Source organism: Dipodomys merriami, unplaced genomic scaffold, assembly GCF_024711535.1.
Source record: "Dipodomys merriami isolate MVZ:Mamm:240054 unplaced genomic scaffold, mDipMer1.0.p SCAF_114, whole genome shotgun sequence".
Taxonomy (NCBI): Eukaryota; Metazoa; Chordata; class Mammalia; order Rodentia; family Heteromyidae; genus Dipodomys; species Dipodomys merriami.
This window is the reverse complement of record NW_027202427.1, coordinates 44710-69389: the sequence shown is the minus strand read 5'-3', so window position 1 is coordinate 69389 and position 24680 is coordinate 44710. Positions and strand designations below refer to the sequence as shown.

The following is a 24680-nucleotide window of genomic DNA, read 5'->3' as shown; positions in this document are numbered from 1 at the left end:
GAAGATGATCGCTAGCACATGCGGTATCTATAGCTCATTGGCGGTGGCACCTCTTATCATGATCATCTTCAACAGGCCTTCCAAGAAGCACCAGGACAGAGCCACTGAAGTGGACCAGTGCAGTGAGGAGCCGAAGTATCACAAGCTATCTTACTTTATCACTGGCACACTTATGCAGAGGGCATGTCTCCATTACCAGCCTGTCTTCTGTTGGCACTGTAGTGAGCGGTCCTGACTGCACAGATATGCCGAGCATTGATGACGAAGATGTTTGTAAGTCAGAGAACTGAACATCAAAATGGGCAGGGACATGAGCAGGGACATTTGTGCCTGTGACTGTCCCTGTCCAACATTAGATTAACACAGCTTAACAAAGCTCAATGGGTTCATAAAGATAATTGATTCCAATTCTTAGGGTATACCTTTTGGCCATAAAATTGTCCATTCTTTGCTGAAATGTGAAATCACAAAATCATCTTAATTTTTCTCAGTGATGCCAATTAAATGCCCTGTTCTGAAACTAAAGGTTTTTCCTAAGTGAGAGCTGTGATACGGTTATAAGAAAGAGTATCAAGTAGGCTCATGTACATTCTGTATGCCATTTTTTCACTGAGCTAACTATAAATTACTGAGAAGTAGAACCAAAGGTCCAGCTGACTGAAGATTATAAACATAAGATGCACAAGACAATGTATACAAATCCATGTTTATGTTCTTTACAAGGAAATTAGGACCCTAATAAATCTAGTTCAGTAGAAAAATTTACAAAGAGAGAGAACCTACTTCACATACTGTTGCATATGAAAAGGATAACTGATGACACAAATGAGCGTGCCCAGGAATTGTGAAGTAATCTATAAGGTGTCACATTTATAGTAGCTTGCCCTTAAGTTAAAGATTTAGACTATGCAGGCTGGGAATGTGGCTTAGTGGCAGCATGTTTGCCTACCATACATGAAGCCCTGGGTCTGATTCCTCAGTACCACATACACAGAACAAGCCAGAACTGGCACTGTGGCTCAAGTGGTATAGTGTTAGCTTTGAGCCAAAGATGCTCAGGGACAATGCCCAGGCCCTGAGTTTAAGCTACACCAAAAGCAAAGTACTCAGCAGTGCAGGTACTTCACAAGAATTTCTAATAGGGAGTTGGTATCTTATCTCTGTATTCCCAAGGCACTGAATATGGCCTACCTCGCAGGAGGTATCCCATTAAGTTTATAGAAAAATCCTCCCCAATCTGGCAGAAAACAGAGGTTTATTCATTATCAGAAACTATTGAGTACATGAACTCTGCACTGTTTCAATTCTCATTTTTAGCTTCTAGCATCTGGCTTGATTTTTTTTCCCCCATAGAATTTGGACAAAATACGACAATGAATCCAAAGCTACTTTTTGCTCAAGGCTGGCATTCTGGCGTGAGCCACACCTCCATTTCCAGCTTGCTGCTGGTTAACTGGAGATAAATCTTGGGAATTTTTCTACCCAGACTGGCTTCTGTGGTCATCAGATCTCAGCTTTGAGTTGCTAGGATTACAGGTGTAAACCAATGGCACCGGGCTTACAAAGATACTTTAATAAGATAACCATACACATTTCCTATTCTAGATAGAATTTGGTGTGGCTGCTGGTAGGTTATCTAGGTATTCTTAGGGCATTCTCTCCAAAATGCTGTAGGAATCTACTTCCTACTCATCCCATTGTTATCTTTGAAACCATCACTGTATTGTTGCTTGCCAGAACTGCTATACTTCCCAAACTACTGCCCAGCTTCTAGAATCTTTCTAATAGGAACAATAAAAAAATTACAAAATAACTGCACCAACTAACCATAAATTAGACATCACTTTTCTGAATACTGAGGATTCCAGACTATTTACCACGTGTATTGTTTTCTCTTTTTTTGGGGGGGGGGGCAGTCCTGAGGATTGAACTCAGGGCCCTAGGCACTGTCCCTGGGCTGCTTTTGCTTAAGGGTAGCACTCGACCACATGAGCCACAGTAGTCATGTGCACTTCCAGCTTTTTCTGTTTATGTGGTACTGAGGAATTAAACCCAGGGCTCCATGCATGCTAGGTAAGCACTCTACCACTAAGCCACATTCCTAGCTCACAGTGTGTATTCTTTATGACACAGCTCTAATATTAAGGACTAGCAAATGACAGCCTGCAGCCAACAGTCACATGCTGCCTTTTGCATTGCAATGGAAGAGTTAAGTAGTTCTAAAAGAGATCACATGGAATGCCAAGCCTATTTACTACCTGGTTTCTTGAGTTTAACTCCTCTCTCTGACCTGACCCCTAGATCTCTTGGCTTACTGGATCACTCACCCCTTTACTAGCTAAGTTTCAAGTGAGCTCTTCCTGCTTCAGTCTATTCTTGAAGTAACTGCCATACTGTGACTGTTCTACTGAGGTCTCAAGCCTCAAAGCTTCTTCCTGACCAATCACTCTTGCGCGGCCCTTTCACAGTAACACGCCTCCCCCATTCCAGAGCTTGAACCCAGGGAGTACCTGATGGAATAGTGGCATATTTGGGGCACCTCTGGAGCCACTGGGCTGCTGGAAAGTAGGCGACATAAAGACACACATATATACACACACACACATATACACACACACACATATACACACACACACATATACACACACACATATACACACACACATATATACACACACACACACACATACACACACACATACACACACACATACACACACACATATACACACACACACATACACACACACACATACACACACACACACACACACACACACACACATATATTTTTTCTTCTGTGGATGCCTCTTAGCACTACTTGGCCTTCAAAGCATTTGCTTCAGCAGGGGCAGAAACTTCTTGGTTGGCTTTCTAGGCCATTCTTTTAAGAGACCAAATTAACATGCTATTGACTATTGAAATTATGCACAAGCTTAGTTCTCTCCTTGACTAGACCATAAGCTCCATGACTTTTGTCTCCCCTAACACCTTTTAAATCGATGCACAAAATAATGCCTGATGTTTCTTTGCTTTGGAGGTACTGGGGTTTTGAACTCAGGTCCTTGTGCTTGGTAGGACAGGTTCTCTTTGGCTGAGGCGCCTCTTCCGACGACGACTTTTGGGAGAGCAAAAACGACTTGCTATGTCCTGCTGAAGTGCATGCCTTGACTGCCAGCAACCGATTTTGGGCTTGCTGTTGGAGCTGGGGTGACAGGTGTCATTTCTTCTACTAAGAAATGGGTCTTAAGAACTCTTCTGCCCAGGGTGGTCCTGAGCCATGATCCCCTCTATCTCAGCCTTCCAAGTAGCTAAGATTACAGGCAATCTGGTCTGATGTTTTTTGAATGAAAAAGTACAATTACGAGTTGCTGAATGAATGAGGCTAGTCAGGAACATCACTACTGGAGTTCAGGCCAGTTTTCAAAGGTCAAATGATTTCAAATGTTGGACTTGGGTGACTTAATCAAAAGGTGAGGGCGAAGGAGGACTGATCCGTATTGGTGATCTCATTATGTATATTCTCTTGAAGGTAGGTCTACCTTACCATTGGTCAGGTAAGGATAGTATTAGGAAAATCAAACAAGGTTAAGGCCACAAAGTGAACAAAGAAGTTCTCAACTTTATGATTATTATGGTTAAGAATTTTATTATCAAAATTATTACATCTCTTGTGAAAGTTCAAATGTTACAGCAAGGTGTAAACACTCCACTTGAGAAAGAAGTGATACTTCTTTCCTTCCAAGAGTTCCCCTTCCCCCCGCCCCCACCCCCCCCAGAGGTCTGGTCTTGACAGCACCCTGCCCACACAGAGTGGCTGGGGTCTCTGCACGTGCCAGGCAGGGTGAGGGCCGCCTGCCCGCTGGCCTCTCCCCTTGGCCAACAGCCAAGAGGAGAATGCAAACCCCAGCCCAAATGGAGAGACATTTACATACGTTTTATATAATATACAAAGAAACCGGCATCCCAGGCAACATGATTTCCACTCCCAACGCTCTCCCAGACTGATGGGTTTGTGGGGGAAACAAAAAGAAAGGTACTCTGCTGAGGTCTCAGCATAAAATAATAAAAATCTCCCCTCATTTGAGCAAACACCTGATTTCAATTTTGAAAAGTGAAATTTTGTAACAGTCACACACAAAGAGAGAAGGCTGTGCATATGATCTTTGTAGGACAGCATAGAAAAGGGGATGCAAGAGGCGTGGGGCAAAAGGAGAACACAAATGAGAAAGTAGAAGGGAGACTCACAGTATTATCTTGTCCAAAAGAAAAGAAGTAAGGTCCACTGCAGCACCAGGGATTACACCTGTCATATATTCACTACCCTACCATGGTTATAACTGAATACAAAATTAGATAAATAAAAACACGCCGGATATTACAGTAAACAAGGGAAAGAAAGAAGCTGGCAACCATATGGAATTTAAAAAGATTGTGTACCCCACCTGGGCTGGCTCCAGGGCTCCTCCAGGGGTGTACAACAGGCACAATGCACTGATGGGGAGAAGCCAGTCTGTTCTCATCTCTCATCCAGAGCAGTGTTGGGGGTATGGGTGGGGCTGGGTACCTCTCACCGGCCCACTCGCACATAAGCATCCCCCCAAAGAAACGTGGGGCAGGCCCACACACAATCACAGTCCTGTCGGTGCCACTCTATAAACCTATATTCCCACTCTTACCCTGCAGCCACGAGTGCACGCTCCCGATCAGGGAGGCAGTCCTACTCATGAGATCGTCCAGTCCTGATTAGTTGGGAGTAAAAAAATAAAACTTCAAAGTATTCCCAGACCACTCCGACCTCTCTAATTCAATCTTCTCTCCCAAGCTGCTAAGTAGGAACCCAATGAACACAATGGGCCCACCTTGTTTCTCATTTCACTTTTCTCTTCTTACTTCCTGGGTTATTAAGCTCTGAAATGGCTTGAGAAGGACTTGGATGGTAACAGCTGGGCCTCAATCTACTCAGACAATCTGCTCCCAGATAATCAAGAACTGACCATGAGATCTTCCGAGAGCCAAGCACCCCTCTATCAGAGCAAGCTCCAAGCTTTACTTTCCATGCCTCTTCCCTGGTGATTTAATGACAAAGGTAGGGAGTGCTCTTGCCGGACACACCTTGGACTCGCATTTGCTTCTGGAATGGTCGTCTTACGGTGACATTTGTATACCTACCTTTTTTTCTCTCAAGTGCATAAAACCCTAACACTACTCAAATGGCTTGGGGCTTTGAGATTGGCTCTTTTCAATTTTTTTTTCTTTTGAAAGGAAAACTTTTTTTTCTTATTATTTATTTAAAAAGATGTCCTCACTGCACAAGTGACTACGGGCTACAGGCAAGGATGGGAGACAGAGGCTCAACACAACTCATTGCACTTAGAACCGTTACTAACCGGAACACCATTTGCTTGTCAACAATGTACCCTTAACAGCAGGGAGAAACTTCTTTATAGTCTCTGCTTCAGACAAGATTTACATCGTTCCCCAAGGCCAGAGGCCAGCCGCGACCACAAGTCTTGTTTCTTGCAGACCAGACCCAATCCTCTGGCATCTTGCAACCCCCTTCACCAGCAATATGCTCGGCCTAGGTTCCAGAGGCAGCTGGAAGGAAGCAGCTATGGGCTTGTTCAGTTCTGTTTGCCCATATCCAGAAGCCCTAGGAAAGTCCTGTCTGAGTCTTGACTCCTGACCCTTGCAGTGGCTGGAGTCGGTACTGGTGCACACTCCCACTCCCACTCCCACGGTGTGGGTAGTGCTGTGAATTGGAAACCGCAGATACCCTGGAGGCCTGGTAGGCAGCTGACTGCCCAGCGCTGGGCAGACTGATAGTCCGTAAGTCAGATGGCAATGACGACCTAGAGTTCTGAGGAAAGGAGGTGGAACTCAGAGTTCCTGTGCTGGACTGAGAAACTGAGTCTGAGGTTGGTGAGTCTGAGGGGCCCTGTAGGGCAGGGCTAGCAGCACTAGAAGGACAGCTCCTCCTTGGAAGATTGCTGCCAGTGCTGTTTCCAGAATGTGGCTGGCTGCTATAATACCCTGGTGTCCCCGGAAGGGGAGCCATCGAGTCTGTAGACACAGGGTGGGCTGGGCTGGGGTAAGAGGTGGAAGAGAGGGATGATTCTGAAGAGCCTTGTGAGGGGGGATTCCCAGGTCTCAGTGCAGTAGTTCGATAACTGTATCCTGGAGATTGGGTGGGATGTCCTCTAAAGGGGGAGGAACTCTGTTGAAGGAGGCTTTGTGATTCTGTCCGTGGACTATCACACTGCAGGAGCTAGAAAGAGTTGGGAGGAAAGCATAAGGAGATGAATAGGTCTCTTTAACAGCTTGTAAGTCTTTATAATATCCCATTTTCTTTCTTCTGTATTTTCTTTTCTTTTTAAAGGAATACTGGGGCAGTGAAATGGTTATTCGTGATTTACTTTTATTTTTCTTTCTTTCTTTCTTTCTTTCTTTTTTGGGTACGGTCATGGGGCCTGAACTCTGGGCCTGGGCGCTGTCCCTCAGGTCCTCAGCTCAAGGCGAGCACTCTACCACTTGAGCCACAGCGCCACTTCCACTTTTTTTATTTTTTGCTTATGTGGTGCTGAGGAATGGAACCCAGGGCCTCATGCATGCAAGGCAAGCGCTCTACCATTGAGCCACCTTCCCAGCCCCGTGATTTATTTTTCTAGTATGATATATCTTAGAGCAACCAGCTGAAGACTTAATTCCAAGTCTTCTCAAACTATGGGTAATGCCAGCATCTCAAATGCACATGATGAGTAGGATGACCAAACATTAGAACTTAGGATAAATTCCTATGGCTAAAAGCCTCCTCGACTCACCTGGTAGCTGTATCTGGAAGGGCTGTAAACGGTGGCTCCTTTTGAGAGCGCTGAGCTCAATGTTTCTGAGCCTTCTCCATCTGCAGGGTCTAGAAGGTATTATAAAATCAATCTGGTTTCTCAGAACAAGAAACAGCCCTTGTTCATTCCAATGACCAATGCCATCACCAACCCATGCTGCTCTCTGTGACAAACTGAGCGAATGCAGCATGCCACGAGGGTAAAAGGAGTGGTTAAAAATGCACTATGTTTTAAATGCCTGATCTCATTTTCCTTTCCTTCTTTCTCTTCATCCTTCATCGAGGTGGAGCTCCAGGACTTTGGACAGACGAGTGCTATAGAAAGGTATCCCTTGGGAAAAAAGAGCAGACAGAGAGCAAGCATTGCTGTATCTTGTTTTGTGGCCTCACAGAACAACACTGAGCTGGAACCAGCATACAGCAAAGCTCAAGTGCATCCGAAATGGACTCACCTTATCTCAGCATTTGATGCGAGTTATGTAGACCCTAGCTCATGTGACCCAAACCTGCTTGTCAGAAGGCCATGGGCTCACCTGAATCTTTCTCTGTGACGTTACTCTCCCACGTGGGAGAAGGCTCTCCCTTCTGGGCCACTCTCACACTGCTTCGGAGGACCTTAGGGATACTTCCTCCTTCTCGGAGTCGTTCTACTGATGTGGGAACCATCCTGCAAAGGTACCAGGTTACAAGTTGAAACCACAGGACTGACGAGCCAAGAGTCTGAAACAAAGGTGGACTTGACAAAGATTATACAGTATATTCTCTTAAGACACCCTCAAATATTATTTTCTTCAGGACCTTTAGAGCAAGGCATTGTTGCCAAGCCCTGGTGCTCACATTGCAACCTTAGCTATTCAGGAGGCTGAGACTTGAGGATCATGGTTGAAAGGCCGCCCAGACAGAAAAATCTGAGGTTCTTATCCCCAATTAACTGCAAAGAAAACTGGAAGTGTGGTTGTGGCACAGGTGGTAGAATGCTAGCCTTAAGCACAAAAGCTCAGGGACAAGTACCCAAACTTTGATTTCAAGCCCTAAACTGGCACCCACACAAAAAGATGTTAGTTTTGGGCTAGAAATGTAGCTAGCTTAAGTGTGAGGGTGCCTGCCTAGCTCCTCATCCTGAGTAAAAACTCCAGTCCTTCCTTCTTCAAAGTTAATTTTTTTTTGGGGGGTCCGGTTGTGGGGCCTGAACTCTGGGCATGGGCGCTGTCCCTCAGCTCTTCAGCTCAAGGCTAGCGCTCTACCACTTGAGCCACAGCACCACTTCCAGCTTTTTTCTTTTTGCTTATGTGGTGCTGAGGAATCGAACCCAGGGCCGCAGGCATGCAAGGCAAGCGCTCTACCACTGAGCCACCTTCCCAGCCCCAAAGTTAATTTTGTGTGTGTGTGTGTGTGTGTGTGTGTGTGTGTGTGTGCTAGTACTGGGGCTTGATCTCAGGATCACGTGCTATGATTACCTTTTTTGCTCAAGGCTAACTTTACTTTCCATGTTGAAATGCTAAATCTTGTCTGTGAAATAATGTGCCTGATACCTAAGCAGCAGCTTGATAAATGTTTCCTAGATTAGTGAATATAATTTGAGCCAAGTTCATTCTTTCCAAGACTTGGTTTTAGTTCAAGATCACTGTACTTCTGATTCTTTCTGTGTTTTACTCATTTGATATTCAGAACTTGCCACTATTATTTACGGCCTCTCCTAAATCAGAGCAAATCCTTTAATATTGTCTTAACTCTGTTTATGCTTGCTGCATGGAACAGCGAGTTAATGTTGCTAATTCAAATAAAACTTGGTTAGGCTTCTGATGAGGTAGTTTTAGGCAGGCACTCTACCACTGAGCCATGCCTCTAGCCCAGAGAGGCATGTTCAGTGTCCACCAAATGTAATAGCCCTTGAGCAGCTACAACTATGTTGTCTGAACTGCAAGCTTGCTGGTAATCCTCTGCTTCTATAAGGTTGGAGGATGTGGCTGATGCTATTAAATCAGTTGAGGACAGCCTACACTGGTGCCTAGCTCTCTCAGGCTAGTTCTAATACATCACAGATGAAGTGGTGCACCATCTTAGGTATGTATTTCCTTCTTGAACTTAATATATAAACGTACCATCTACTGCTGATATTCTCTTGAGGTCTGCAGTGAGATGAAGAAGTGCCCCTGGAATCTGATGGGCTTACTGCCTCCGAATGTGACATAGAGGAATGAGATGGGGAGAACTTTCTGTGAGGGGAGGATGGGACTCGAGTTGAAGATCCCTGAACACCATGGGCACCAGTGTCAGAAACAGAGTTACTGCTGCCCTGCCCAGCTCCTGCAGACTTGCTTTTGCTCTGTGCTGAGTCGCTGCCCCCACCAGAATTCTCCTTGGCTTCTTGTTTCCGTTTTCGGTACTCCAGCAGGGATACCTAGAAAGGAAAAGAAACAGTACTCCAGTTGGATAGCATCAGAGGGTCCCTAGTAATGGGGAAAGAAGAGAAGCTCTTTTTTAGGAAGCCCTTTGTTTGGACTCAAAATCAAGGTTTTCTTCTCTGCCTCCCAGATGCTGGGATTAAAGGTATAGACCATCATGTAGACCCTCCCGGGTTCTTCTTCCTATTTGGGAATCCCTACAGATATGTTTCAAACAACCACCACCACTGCAACAACCCTCCCCAACATACCTTCACCCCACAGTTTGGGACTTTGTGATTTCTAGGACAGGCAAACTTAGAACCCTGTCAGTTAGCAAGCTCTCTATGGCCTGACTCTGCCCATCTCAAAATGTACTTTCTTCCTGTATCTCCCTCTCTTTTTGCCTGGCACAATAATTATATCCAACTGTTCATACCACACTGCATCATTACTCAAGTGTCCCAGATTTATTCTCTATTATAACATACTCATCCTCATTTGCTGGCTGCTAGACTTCTCCTGGTCAGGATCCTCTGCTAAGAGGTTCTTAGCACGTGTAAACTACTCCTCCAGAGCATCCATTATCACTATAATTAATGACTTACTTCCCTATATTACAGGATTGTGGGGAGACAATGCTTCCTTCTTGTCCCCCAATTTTTTTGGGATGCTAGTCCTGAGCCTTTAACTCAAGGCCTGAGGCTGTCCCTGAGCTTTTGTGCTGAAGACTAGTGCTCTACCACTTGAGCCACAGCTCTGCTTCTGGCTTTTTGGTGGCTAATGGGAGATAATTTGGTGGCTAATTGGAGAACTTCATGGACTTTCCTGCCTGGGCTGGTTTCAAACCATGTTCCTCAGATCTCAACCTCCTGAGAAACTAAGTTAGGATTACAGGCCTGAGTCATCAGTGCCCTGCTGCCCCCAATTTTTTTTTTTTTTGGGTTGGTTTTGGTACTTGAACTCTGGGCCTGGATGCTGCCCCTAAGCTCTTTTGCTAAGTCTAGCGCTCTACCACTTGGAGCCACAGCTCTACTTATAGTTTTTTGAGTAGTTAATTGAAGTTGAGTCCCATGGGGACTTTTCTGCTTAGGTTGGCTTCAAACCATGATCCTCAGATGCATGAGCCACTGGTGCCCACCTCTGCCCCACCTTTTTTTTTTTAGTCAGTTGTGGGCCTTGAACTCTGGGCTTGGGCACTGTCCCTGCGCTCTTCAGCTCAAGGTGAGTGGTCTATCACTTGAGCCACAGCTCTACTTCCAGTTTTCTAGTGGTTCACTGGAGATAAGAGTACCACATACTTTCCTGCCCGGCCTGTCTGCCCCATTTTTTTTTTTTTTTTTGTCCGGTCGTGGGGCCTGAACTCTGGGCCTGGGCGCTGTCCCTCAGCTCTTCAGCTCAAGGCTAACGCTCTACCACTATGAGCCACAGTGCCACTTCCGGCTTTTTTCTTTTTGCTTATGTGGTGCTGAGGAATCGAACCCAGGGCCTCGAGCATGCAAGGCAAGCGCTCTACCACTGAGCCACCTTCCCAGCCCCCTCTGCCCCATTTTTTAAAAGATACAGTTAAACTACATGGCTCAGGCTTGTCTTGTAATCTTCCTGCCTCAACACCTGAATGCTGGAATTACAGGTGTTCATTTTCTTTCTTTCTTTCTTTCTTTCTTTTGGTCCAGTTGTGGGGCCTGAACTCTGGGCCTGGGCACTGTCCCTCAGCTCTTCAGCTCAAGGCTAGCACTCTGTCACTTGAGCCACAGCGCCACTTCCGGCTTTTTTTTTTTCCTGCTTATGTGGTGCTGGGAAATTGAACCCAGGGCCTCAGGCATGCAAGGCAAGCGCTCTACCACTGAGCCACGTTCCCAGCCCTCATTTTCTTTCTTTTTGCAATGCTAGGACTTGAACCGAATGCTTTAAGCAGGCTATATAAGAGGTCTAACACCAAGACACATCTTTGCTCTGATGGTTATTTTTTTAAAATAATGTATTTATCGAGATTAAGTGATTACATAAATTTCACAGTATTGTAGGATAGTGATACTTAAAGTCACAAACACATTTTAACCTTCACAAGGCAAATTGTCATTATCATGGCCTATGACTGTGAATTCTTTTTTTTTTTTTTTTTGGTCGGTCGTGGGGCTTGAACTCTGGGCCTGGGCGCTGTCCCTCAGCTCTTCAGCTCAAGGCGAGCGCTCTACCACTTGAGCTACAGCGCCACTTCCGGTTTTCTGGTGGTTTTATTGGAGATAGGAGTCTCACGGTCTTTCCTGCCCGGGCTGGCTTTGAACCGCGATCCTCAGATCTCAGCCTCCTGAGTAGCTAGGATTACAGGCGTGAGCCACCAGCGCCCGGCTTGACTGTGAATTCTATGAGCTTTAAGAATACAACTATTTCTCCCACATTGGGTGATATGTACATTTCCTGCTTTTTGCTTAGTGTAAGCTGTTCTCGCATTCCCTCCTTCCCATCGCTGCTCTTGAGTTGCTAAGTTCATTTTCATCAGTGGCCAGTGCAGCTGACTGACTTAATGGCCATTAAAACAGTCTGATTCTCACTGCGCATGGCAGAGACTAAAGGTCTGATCTGAGAATAGTGTTGAGCACACATTTGGAACTTTTGTTTGGTTAATGTTCTTCAAGAGGGAGTCCATGTTACATAAAACACTTACCTTTTTCCTCTGTGGTGGGTTCTGGGGGGCAGATGGAACTCCGTCACAGGCGCGATCACCACCAGGTGACATGGATCCACGAGAGAGGTCTTTCATGAATCCATGTTCATATCTGCTGGAAAACCCTTCTGCAGGGGAACAATATCCCCCGTCCAAATGCAAAGGCTTCCTATCCCCTACTAGGGGAGACCCTCTATATAATCCATCTGCTCGAGGCATAGCGTTCAAAGGGGAGTAGGCATACATCAAGTTGAACTCTGTCCGAAATGCCTGGTCCGAGTTTCTCACAAGACTTTGAGGTCCATCTCCACTCCTACTTGGGAAGCCAGTCTCTGAGGTGGGCCCAAGAGAGGGATGAGGAGCCAGGTCAGAATGACTTGAGTTAAGCATGGAAGGTCTGTCAGCACAGCTGTTAGTGTTGGAGTCATGATATCCTACTTTTGTTAAATCCAGGTCTTTTCGGTGACAAAGCTGAAGAAAAAAAAAAAATCAATGGAGACAAGGGGCAGGGGAGAAAGGAAAGTCAGAAGGAAAAAAGGGAAGAGCAAGAGGGGCAAAGGTAAACAAGGAAAGGTAAAAGGGATGGAGGCAGAGGAGAGAAAGTCATTAACATATGTGGAAGTCCCATGCAGCAACAGTGTATATAAGGCCAGCTTACTAAAGAATCCCGGCCGATTTCCCAAAATGCTTTGAAGTCTTTTTGGATGAGAATATTGGGGAGTCAGAATTAGGTGCCTATTTTGCCTGCCTGGCCTTTCACCAGGCTACTCAGTCACTTTGTACCTACACTAAGGGGGCTGGTGGTATAATCAGGGATTTACCTGAGCACCATGCATACTATACACAGGGGTCAAAAGATAACTGACTTCTGAAATTATTCATTCTCAGATTAATACTGATGGAAAGTGGGAGAGAAAAAGGGTGGAAAAAAAAACAAAACAGAAAGTAGATGAAAAGGCAAGTACTTAAGTTACTGGTTCAGTAAAGGAAAATGGTATTAAAGACACCAACCAACCAGTTCTTCACTCACTTCCACTGTGAAATAGGTGTGTTTCTCATACAACTTTCTGGCCATTCAATTCTCTTTATTCTCTCATATATACCAACATATCACAAGACTACTATGCCCATCACTGAAGAGCATGTGAAATGTTGCAAAACTAGAACTCCACCTACAATTTGGTTAACATTACAAGATAACTTGAGCTTTTTCCATCACTAGGTCAACTGTAGCCAGACTACAAAACTGGTACCAGAAACCCAAATACCACACCATGTCAATCAACTGATGCTGAGAAGAAAATGAGCTGAACTTTCCTAGTAAGATTGGAAAATCTCTAGTAAGCTACTAGAAGGAATAGCACTCACCCCTTAAAAGTTCATGTCACAATGGTTTATAAAATCCTACTGACAGAGAATCTGATTCTCATGAAGTTTAGTCAAATAAATAAAAATATGCATACACACACACACACACACATATATATATTTAAATTAAAAATGATGGGGTTAAAGTTGAGTTAATTTTTGAAGGGTAAGGAGACTAAAACATTCTCTGCAAGAGGAAAAAATTCCATGTAGACTAAGAGTTAATAATTACTACATTCACCCAAATCATAGGGCTAAAGTGTGAATTTAGCATTTCCATAGCAGTAGTTCTCAGTTGATGTTCTAAGAGGTATCGTTCATTTTACAACTATAAATAACCAAGTCACGGCAGAACAGAGAAGTGTGACACAAAAGCCATGAACTGGTTTAATTTCCCTGTATGTCAGACCTATGAAGAAGTGGAAATACAGGAAAGCTGTGAGGCACAATGATTTGCTTTCAAGAAGAAGCTGGTCAATCTATCAACCAAAGTCAAAACATCTGTTACAGAGTTGTCACATTAACCCTGAAACAAGGCATGAGTCCCTGTCCAACTCTTCCAATGTAAGCTGCCCAATTAATACTAGTAGATAATGCTTACCAAACACTGAACTTTCCTTAATTGTTAAAGACTGTCACACATTAATAGCCTTTAAACTTGACTTCTAGATTCCATTCCTTCTTTCATAAAACTCTTCAGCCACCCCTTCCCCAGTTAACAACAGAACAAGCCCCATCACATACACACAGCTACTTATCGCCTCTGTCTACGTCCATAATTCCAGTGTTACACAGGAAGATTCGTTCAACTTTCAGTGACTAATTGGCCGCCCTCCAGCCCATTACCCGACTCACTCAGAATCCCAACCCTCCCACACACTCAGGAACACACTCATGCACACATTCACGCACACTCAGCCTCCAAGTGTGACTGAGATGGTGTGATAACTACCTCGGGTGACAGGGACTCGGGCCTATGCGCAGGGGAACTCTCAGGGGAGGATATGCTCTGGAGGAGGGAAAAGCATCTTGTTATTCATCTACTCCAAGAAAAGAAGCAAAACAAAACAAACAAAAAATAAGAGCAAGCATAGATGTTAGCCACAACTTTTGTTGGTGGGTGGGATTAAGAATGCGTAGGGGAAATGTTTAACTTCAGAACTCATCTCAGTGGACAGAATGACTTGTTAAAATGCTTCCTGATTATCTTGAAAGCATTTTAGGTTAAACTGGTTATAATATTTCATGCTGTAAGTAAACATTTCAAGCATAAACTAGGGAAAATTAGATAAAAACTTAAGTGTCGTATTTCCTTGTATTTTTAGATAAAAATTTAGCAACCTACAATCTTTACTTTTTTTTTTTGGTCGTGGGGGCTTGAACTCTGGGCCTGGGTGCTGTCCCTGAGCTCTTCAGCTCAAGACGAGCATTCTACCACTTGAGCCACAGCACCACTTCCGGCTTTTTCTGCTTATGTGGTGCTGAGGAATTGAACCCAGGGCCTTATGCATGCAAGGCAAGCGCTCTACCACTAAGCCACCTTCCCTGCCCCACAATCTTTATTATTGACAGCTATTCTGCCCCTTAGTCCTCTTCATAAGAACCCTGTTCCTTCACCTCACATCCCTTCTATTGGTCAGCATGTTTCACTCTTACATGCTTCAGCCCATTACTGTTATTCTGGAAGATTACTCAGCATGCTGGGTGACTGTCTTGACAAAGTAGAGGAGATGGTCAGAACCTTCTTGAATCAGTTATAGAAAGTGCGAATGAGAGAATCCATATTCACAAGCTGGATGTAATTTTTGGCACAATGTAATTAGACCTGAGCACTTCTATTATGGTTCTTTTGATTAACATACACTGTACTTTTGGGAACACAGGAGGAAAAGGAAGCATGTGTATGTATATTTGAGAGTCCTTCAGACCTATAGACAGTAGATTTTTAATCTGAGGCAACATTTCCCAAACAAATAGTGACTGGATAGCAAGCTCTTAATGAGGAGATAGGAATGACAAACAAAGCGAAAAGGGCTAAGGTAAGGGAAGGATTCCAAATGTGTAGAACATGCAGCTGTTGCCTGGTGGCAGACCATGCTGTGGTAGGATTAATGGGCTGCTTCAGCAAAGCAAGAGAAAGGTGCTTGCTTCATGCTTTGTATATGTCAGACAAAGGTGAGTATGGAACTGAGGGCGGGAAGAGAAGGGAAGAGTTAGGCTGGTGAAAAGGGGAGATTAACTGAATCTGCTTGACTAATGTTGTACCTCCTCTTCTAAAGACTTTCCCCTGCAGGTTTTGCTTTCCTTTGTGTATCTCCTTACCTTAACACTGAAGATGTCTCAATATTCTAAATATTATATATATATATATATATATATATATATATATATATATATATATTTTTTTTTTTTTTTTTTGGGTCCGGTCGTGGGGCCTGAACTCTGGGCCTGGGTGCTCTCCCTCAGCTCTTCAGCTCAAGGCTAGTGCTCTACCACTTGAGTCACAGCGCCACTTCTGGCTTTTTTTCTTTTTGCTTATGTGGTGCTGAGGAATCGAACCCAGGGCCTCAGGAATGCAAGGCAAGAGCTCTACTACTGAGCCACCTTCCCAGCCCTCTAAATATTTTTTGATTAAAAAAATATTCTTCCCAAAACAAAGCTGGTATTTACTTCTGACATCCTTTGGACATTTCTCTGAGTCATGAATTTGATAGAAAAAAGTCTTGCTATCTACTTTTCTGCACTGCACTATAGCAAAAAGTGTTGCTATTAGAACAGTGATGAGGTGAGGTTGTTTATTAGATGAAAAAGGCCACATTTCCTTAAATCACAAATTTACAATAATGAATAATACATATCTTCCCCATTTGTCTTCTATTAAAGTGTTTGAACAATGCTTCATTACAATCACAGTTTTCTTTCTTTCTTTTTTAAACCATGCATAGTAGTTTCACAGTTAATCTGAATGCTATAGCTAACAGGAAATGTGCCAAGTCCTAACCTTGCTTGTTTTGGAACAAGATTTAGCTACTAGTTTCAGTAATTTTACAAAAATAAAACTTGTTTTAATTAAGTATGTAATTCTATTCTTATAATTTGATTGATTTCTAGGGAAAATTTAGTCTTACGATTTCTTACTTTATATAAAACTCAAATTGCTGCAAGGTGCTGATGGCTCACACCTGTAATTCTAGCTATTCAAGAGGCTGAGAACTGAGGATCATGGTTTGAAGCTAGCCTGGATAGGAACGTCTCTGAGAGATTCTTATCTCTGATTAACAACGCAAAGAACAGAAGTGGAGCTGTGGCCCAAAGCGGTAGAGCTGAGCCTTGAGCAAAAGAATGGGACAGTGCCCAGGTCCTGAGTTCAAGCCCCATGACTGACAAAAATCAAAAAACTGGGCTGGGAAGGTGGCTCAGTGGTAGAGCGCTTGCCTTGCAAGCTTGAGGCCCTGGGTTCGATTCCTCAGCACCATATAAGCAAAAAGAAAAAAAGCCGGAAGTGGCGCTGTGGCTCAAGTGGTAGAGCGCTAGCCTTGAGCTGAAGAGCTGAGGGACAGCGCCCAGGCCCAGAGTTCAGGCCCCACAACCGGACCCAAAAAAAAAAAAAAAAAAAAAAATCAAAAAACTACCATATTCTAACTAATAACTGAAAAGCCAAAGATAGAAAGGTCTGAATTAGTTGGTATAATATTTGGCTAAAAAGAATACCACAGGAGACAGGGATGGGAGGAGAAAATGGGGAAAGTGAAGGAAGGGGTGACACTGACCAAAAAGAAATGTACTCATTACCTGACTTATAAGCTGGCAACCTCTCTGTATAACATCTTTATAATAACAATAAAGTTGTTCTTTAAAAAAGAATACCATAAAGAACTTGACAAAAGTTATTTCCCTAGGTAACCATAAGGTTGTTTTTCCACATAGAGAGAAGTCTGTCTCCAAATCAAGTTTATATGTCTAGTGATATATACGAAACATATAGCTCTCTCAGTGTTGTTTCTAGTTTCTTCTTTATTACTTAGATAGAAATCAAGGTATTTTTAATGTTAGAACTGGAATTTGAACTCAGTGCCTTATATTTTCTTGACTGGGGCCCTACCACTTGAGCCTTACCTTCAGCCTGGTTTTTGTTGATTATAATGGAGATAGCGACTCAAAGACTGAATTTTCAGCCAGGCCTGGCTTCAAGTTATGATCCTCTGGGTATCAGCCTCCTCAGTAGGTAGGATTACAAGCATAAGCCATCCATACCTAGCTAAATGCTGGGTGTTTTAAGTGGTCAGAACAAACTCTACTGAGAAGGATTGTCTATTTAATTAATTACAACTTAAAAGCAACTTGTAGTAGGTTTTTCTTTTGGCAATATATGGGTCTGAACTTATGAGTCTTAGGTTAGATAGGCAAGTGGCCCTAAACATTTCAGCTACTCCACTAGCCCTTTTCTTGTTAGCTTTTTTCCCTCTAAGATAGTGTCTTGCTTTATGCTTGGGCCAGCCTGCACTGTGATCCTCCAATTTAAGCTTTGTTGCACTGCTGAGATACAGGTGCAGGACACTTTGTACAGTCCTGGTTATTTTGGCCTACGCTGGACTTGAATTGCAATTTCTACCTCAAAAATAGCTTGGATTATAGCTGCAACTGCATCTGAATGGATGGATTTATTAATACACATTGAATTCTATTAAAACATTAATAGTGACAATTTCTAACAATCCAAACAATGATAGTAAGTTTGCCTTTCTAGTCTTGTCTATTTCTCATTCCTAATACAGTGGGGAAAACAAACAAACAAGCAAACACCCCCCTCCCACATTCATCCTAAGTACCTGAATAATCACTAAATCTTTGCTCCCTGAGGCCACAATAAAAATACAAAACAACCTGGGAAAGATACTGCACTCATTTAAAGGCCTAGACACAGAAAAGATAATCTTAAGTATACTCTGAGCTCTCAGGTTGGTGTCACTAATGGGTACCTACAGGTACCTAGAAGCCTCTTTGACCAAGATATTCAGTAAAGATAAAGATTCAGCATGTTTACTACCCAAAGCTAAGGACATGTAGGGACTGACTGCATGCCAAAGACAGATGAGTGAGAGCTGTTAACACTTCCTAATCTGGGAAGTACAGGGGTGCCAAGATGAGAGGCTACTAGGTAAAGAGGCCACACTGACTCTGGAGTTTCCCACTCTTGTGGTGAGATGGGAAAGGAAGACAGTAAAGAGACATTTGAAATGGCATTGTATTTGAAATGAGGTACAAATGATAACTTTCATATCTGGCACTCCCAACAACAAAACCCAAATCACCTCAAACTGCAGAGGAGTGTTGCAGCGACTAGCAGTAGTAAGAGACGTGATTGGCGAGAACATGAGGCTGTATCCATTTCGACACTCTTCTTCTCCTGGGTGAGTTTGGCCAGGGGTAGTCAGTTGGGGGCTCTTAGAGCCTGAACTGGGAGGAGGTGGTGTGACTGGAGACAAAGGCCGAAGTAACTTGGTGACATTCTGCTCCATTAAATAGCGAGACTTCCATTTCTTTAATGGGCTCAACAAATCTGGGAAATACAAATGTTCAGTGAGAGTTGAATCACAGCTTAATGGGAGGCTTCATTAAAACCATTATCTCTTCAAATAAGACTAAAAGACTGAAGAAATACACTGAAAATAATTCTCAAAGCATTATGTCTAAGAGAAACTCCAAATGAATCTGTCAGTCCTAATAACTAATGCCTGAGAAGATATAATCTATCCAAGAGCCAAAAATAAATTTTGAGCAAGGCACTGCTGGTTCATGCTTATAATCCTAGCTACCCAGAAGGCTGAGATGTGGTGATTAAGATTGGAAACCAGCCTGGGCAGATATCCATGACACTTTCAGAGAAAAACACTGTACTAATACGATTTAATTTGAACAAATTATCATCATTTCTATGTTAAAAGAGAGCAATCTATAGTGTGTAAAGAAAAAGTTTAAGTACTCTAGCTCCAGTGTACTTTTGTGCTATTAAGTTTAAAACATCAATTAAATAATAAATCTCATCATCACTAGAGCATAGTGAAAACCGTGACCTACAAAGCAATGTATGTGGACAATATTTCACACAGATTTGCTGAGGACTTTTACTTTCCTGCCTGGGTTGACTCTAAACCTTGATCCTCAGATCTCAGCCTCCTGAACAGTTAGGATTACAGGCATGAGCCACTGGCACCAGAGGCTGCTGAGGACTTCTTATAATAATCTATTCAACTTGATAAGAGTTCTATGGGTCAGCAAGTTTTTCTTCTGTATATTTCATGGATTTTGATTGAATTCACCTTGTTTATAATACTTGCATTTCTCTCCTTTTAAAACAGATTTAATGGATTTCATTCTATTTTCATATCTTGGTGTATTTTTATGTAGACTTCTTTCTGGAACATTACATTGATCTCATTGACTCTTAGTCTTATCTATAGTGCTCAGTAACATTCTCTCAGAAATACCTGTAAGAATAGCTGACAACTGGGAATTGGTGACTCACACCTGTAATCCTAATTACTCTGGAGACTGATATCTGAGGATTGTGGTTCAAATCCAGTCCTGGTATGAGACTCTTATCTCCAATTAACCACCAAAAACCTGGAAGTGGAGCCGGGGCAGTTTTGAGCAAGAAATCCTAGGGACAGGGGCTGGGAAGGTGGCATGCATGAGGCCCTGGATTCGATTTCTCATCAGAAAAATCTGGAAGTGGCACTGGCTTAAGTAGTAGTATGCTAGCCTTGAGCTGAAGAGCTGAGGGACAGCACCCAGGCCCAGAGTTCAGGCTCCAGGACCACCCCCCCCCCCAAAAAAAAAACAAAAAAACTAAAACAAAATAAAACAAACCCATACAAACAAAACAAAACAGAAATCCCAGGGACAATGACAAGGCCCCCCGATTTCAAATTAAGGACAGGCACATGCGCACATACATGCGCACACGCGCGCACGCGCACATGCACACACACACACACACACACAATTGCCTATGATTCACTATATTTGTGTGTGTGTGTGTTCTGGTTTTTAAGGAGTGACTTGCTTTGGTAGCCTTAGATAACCCTGAGCTAGCAATATAGAAGCTGGCTTCAAATTTGGAATCCTGTCTTAGCTGCCTGAGTGTATATCCCACAACACCTGACTTACCATTTACTTTTTAAGTGGAAGCATGGAATTAATATTACCAAAGTTTAACCAGCATAAGTGTTCAAATCTTTTCCTATTACACATGTATTCTGATGACCAAAAACGTTGCTCCTACATATTTCTGTACTTGCTTTAGGACAAATGGCTACACATAGATAATTTTAACAAAAACAATGCTTACCTACTTACTATAAATGTATTCTCTTTGTGTGTGTGCGTGTGCACATGCTGGTAGTGAGGTTCAACTTCAAGAGTCTAATGCTCTTACTTGGTTTTACCTCTGCTTCCAACTTTTTCAGTAAAAAATTAATTGGAGATAAATCTCATGGACTCTTCTGTCTGGGCAGCCTTTGATACTTAGATCTCAGCCTCCTGACAGGATTACAGGAGCACGCTGCCAGCACCCAGCTATGTACTGATTCTTGTGTGAACTGTCTGCTTATGTTCATAAGAGTACATTCTACCAATATGTTAATCTTTTTATTCATTTATAAGGAGTATCTAAATAATGATACCTCTTAAGTGTTGCTAAACAATGTTAACAACAGCCTGGCCCAGGTGGTTCATGCCTATAATCCTAGCTGATCAGTAGGCTGAGATATGAGGATCTTTGGTTTGGAATCAACCCAGATAGAACTGTAAGACTTTTTTTTGTTGTTGTTGATTGTGGGGCTTGAACTCAGGGCCAGGGTAATGTGATGTCCCTGAGCTCTTTTGCTTAGGGCTAGTACTCTACTCTACCACTTTGAGCCATAGCCCCACTTTCATTTTTTGGGTGGTTAAATGGAGACTTTCATGGGGACTTTTCTGCGCAGGCTGGCTTGAGCCCTGATACTGAGATCTCAGCCTCCTGAATAGCTAGGATTACAGTTGTGAGCCACTAGCACCTGGCTTGCAAAACTATAATACAATTAGCAAGCAAACATTAGGCAGGTGCAGTGGCTTAGGCTTGTAACCACAGCGATTCAGGAACCTGAAATCTGAGGCTATACATTCTAAGCTAGCCTGGGCAGAAAAATCTCCATGACTTTGATCTCAATTAACCAGCAAAAAACTGAAAGTGGAGGTGTGGCTCCAGTGGTAGAATGCTAGCTTTGATTTAAAAAAGCTAAGCAAGAGCATGAGGCCCTGAGTTCAAGGCCCAGGATTAAAAAAAAAAGGGGGTGGGGGAAGAGGAGGTTGGCTTGAAGCAGAGTGACAGCAGTAAGCAGAGCTAGAGTACAAAAGCACCAGAGTTCAAGCCCCAATCTATCACGAACACACAATATTACAAATATGCTGGGTGCCAGTGACTCATTTCTGTAATCTTAACTACCCAGGAGGCTGAGATTTGATTGTGGTTCCAAGCCATGTCAGCAGTCTGTGAGACTCTTCAGTTAACCACCAAAAAGCCAGAAGCTGAGCTATGGCTCAAGTGATAAGCTCAGGGACAATACCCACACCCTTAGCTCAAGCTACAGGCCTGGCATTAAAACAAACACCACAACCAACCCCCCCCCCCCCCCCGCCCAAGGTAAAAAAATTGCAAATAAACTTCCCCAATTTGCTCTTTGCCTTTAAATTTTATATTTAACTGAACCACTTTACAAAAGACTACAAAAATACCAGCCTATTCTTATTCTAGTAGGTGTTTAAATTTTCACCTTAAATATTATTTATAATTTTTATTTTTAGAGTGCTAGGGATTGAAACCAGGGGACTTACACCTTACCTTAAAACCAGAGCAAGCACTCTAATTCACTCTGCTCTGCTCTACTCACCCTACCACTAACTACTAACACTAATTTAGATTTTAACTCAAAAGTTAACATGTAGTTCTTTCTAGGAACATAGTACAGGGGAGTGAACTTAGGGCCTGGTACTTTCTGCCTCTATCCCAGTCCTTTTGCACAAGTATTTTGTGTTTTTCTTTAAACTGGCCTTGAAGCACGACCCTCCATCTTCCATCTATGGAGTAGCTGGGATTATAGGTGTTTGTCACAATATCTAGCCCCAAAGTTTGAAGTATTGACATTTTAAGCATATGAAAATGATTATTTTTTGCTATTCACATGCCAAATAACTAGTACCTTCTTTGCAAATCTTTAGTTGTTATAAGATTATCCTATCACTAATTATTTAAAATTTCAGTTATTTTATTAGATTCTTAAATATATTGGATTTATGTGTGAATATTGGCCTGTCAGCTTACCATAAAATATGGTATCAATAAGGACATATTTTAAGTTTGAGAAAGGGTTCTCACTGTGTAGCTTAAGGCTAGGTAATAGGGAGGTACCAAAATGCCAGGCAGTATCGACACATTTTATGAAATTGTTAGGGCTCTTCTAGTTAGTTATATTAATTGCTCCAAAATATTTTGGTGATTCTAAATATATACTTTCATGTTGATGAAGTGTAGTAACCATTAGTTATGTGCACACCAACAAAACCCTTGTGATTTTGATGTTTTAAGAAATTCAAGCTGGGCCTCGGTGGCTCATGCCTGTAATCTTAACTACTCAGGAGGCTGAGCTCTGAGGATCGTGGTTCAAAGCCAGCCAGGACAGGAAACTCTGTGAGACTCTTATCTCTAACAAACCATTCAGAAAACCGAAGTGGCACTGTGGCTCAAGGGGTAAAGCACTCGCCTTGAGCTGAAGAGCTGAGGGACAGTGCCCAGTAATCTGGGGATTAGAAAGTTGGCCTTATCTCATTACAAGCCTTGATTTACATCTTTCTTTCTTTTTTTTTTTTTTTTGTCGGTCGTGGGGCTTGAACTCTGGGCCTGGGTGCTGTCCCTCAGCTCTTCAGCTCAAGGCAAACGCTCTACCACTTGAGCTACAGCGCCACTTCCGGTTTTTCTGATGGTTTATTGGAGATAGGAGTCTCACGGTCTCTCCTTTCCGGGCTGGCTTTGAACCACTATCCTCAGATCTCAGCCTCCTGAGTAGCTAGGATTACAGGCGTGAGCCACCAGCGCCCGGCTTACATCTTTCTTTACTGAAATATGCTATACTGCTAATTAGATTTACTTTTCACTATTTTAGTCTTTCTTTTTTTTTTTTTTTGGCTAGTCCTGGGACTTGAACTCAGAGCCTAGGCACTGTCCCTGAACTTTTTTTTTTTTTTTTTTTTTGTCGGCTGTGGGGCTTGAACTCTGGGCCTGGGCGCTGTCCCTCAGCTCTTCAGCTCAAGGTGAGCACTCTACCACTTGAGCTACAGCGCCACTTCTAGTTTTCTGGTGGTTTATTGGAGATAGGAGTCTCATGGTCTTTCCTGCCCGGGCTGGCTTTGAACCGCGATCCTCAGATCTCAGCCTCCTGAGTAGCTAGGATTACAGGCGTGAGCCACCAGCGCCCGGCTGTCCCTGAACTTTTTCATATTCTTTTTTTTTTTTTTTTGCTTTTGGTCCAGTTGTGGGGCCTGAACTCTGGGCCTGGGCGCTGTCCCTTAGCTCTTCAGCTCAAGGCTAGCGCTATACCACTTGAGCCACAGCGCCACTCCCAGTTTTTTTCTTTTTTGCTTATGTGGTGCTGAGAAATCGAACCCAGGTCCTCAGGCATGCAAGGCAAGTGCTCTACCACTGAGCCACCTTCCCAGCCCCTATTTTAGTCTTTCTAACCTCTCACTCTCCCTGTCTCTCTCTGCTGATAACAGGACACAGTTCTCTACTGATGTTATTAACTTGAGAAAATGTTTTATTTTGTGTAACAACCACACTATAGGTCTTCATTGGTTTTGTAGTTATTTCTCTTGTCTTTTCTAGAAGGATCAAATTAGTTGTATATCACACACACACACACACACACACACACACACACACACACACACACACACACACACACACACACACACACACACACACACACACGAGTTTCTCTGTGTAGCTCAGGATTGTGCAGAACTCATGGTCCTCCTACCTTTCTCCTGAGTGCTGGAAATACAGGTGTGTAACCACCATGCTTAGCTTTACATAACCCTTTATATTAGTATTTATACTTTTGTGGTGGTGGGGAAAGAGATGGGGGGAAAGTTCCTTTGGCTAACAAGTTAAAATAACTAATGATATCAACAGTAGATTTACTTAATAATCTATTTTAAGGGTTAGTGAATTTTACAAGGAAGGTAACTGCTACTTTTTTTTGAACAATTTTAATGTTCAAAATATGCTATTCTATTAAATTTTCAATAGTCATCAAGCTATTACATTCTCTTCCTCATTTGACATGCTAAGAAATTACATTAATTCATTTTCCAACATTAACAT

General features: G+C 42.9%; 1 protein-coding gene across 15 annotated transcripts in view; it reads right to left on the bottom strand.

The window, feature by feature from the left end:
• Nucleotides 1–3761: 3761 nt before the first annotated feature.
• Nucleotides 3762–24680, bottom strand: part of LOC138822676 (histone-lysine N-methyltransferase SETD5) — a 61514-nt gene continuing 40595 nt past the window's right edge. For 10 of the 15 annotated variants that reach the window (XM_070015464.1, XM_070015459.1, XM_070015463.1 and 7 more), the window contains 7 exons: nt 18574–18821; nt 14214–14270; nt 11894–12364; nt 8944–9242; nt 7375–7508; nt 6822–6910; nt 3762–6268 (listed from right to left, as the gene is read on the bottom strand). In XM_070015464.1, coding sequence (XP_069871565.1) covers nt 5654–6268; nt 6822–6910; nt 7375–7508; nt 8944–9242; nt 11894–12364; nt 14214–14270; nt 18574–18821 — 1913 coding nt within the window. In that variant the 3' untranslated portion in view covers nt 3762–5653. The remainder of the gene's footprint in view (nt 6269–6821; nt 6911–7374; nt 7509–8943; nt 9243–11893; nt 12365–14213; nt 14271–18573; nt 18822–24680) is intronic. The other 5 variants (XM_070015470.1, XM_070015472.1, XM_070015466.1 and 2 more) reach the window with 1 other exon arrangement.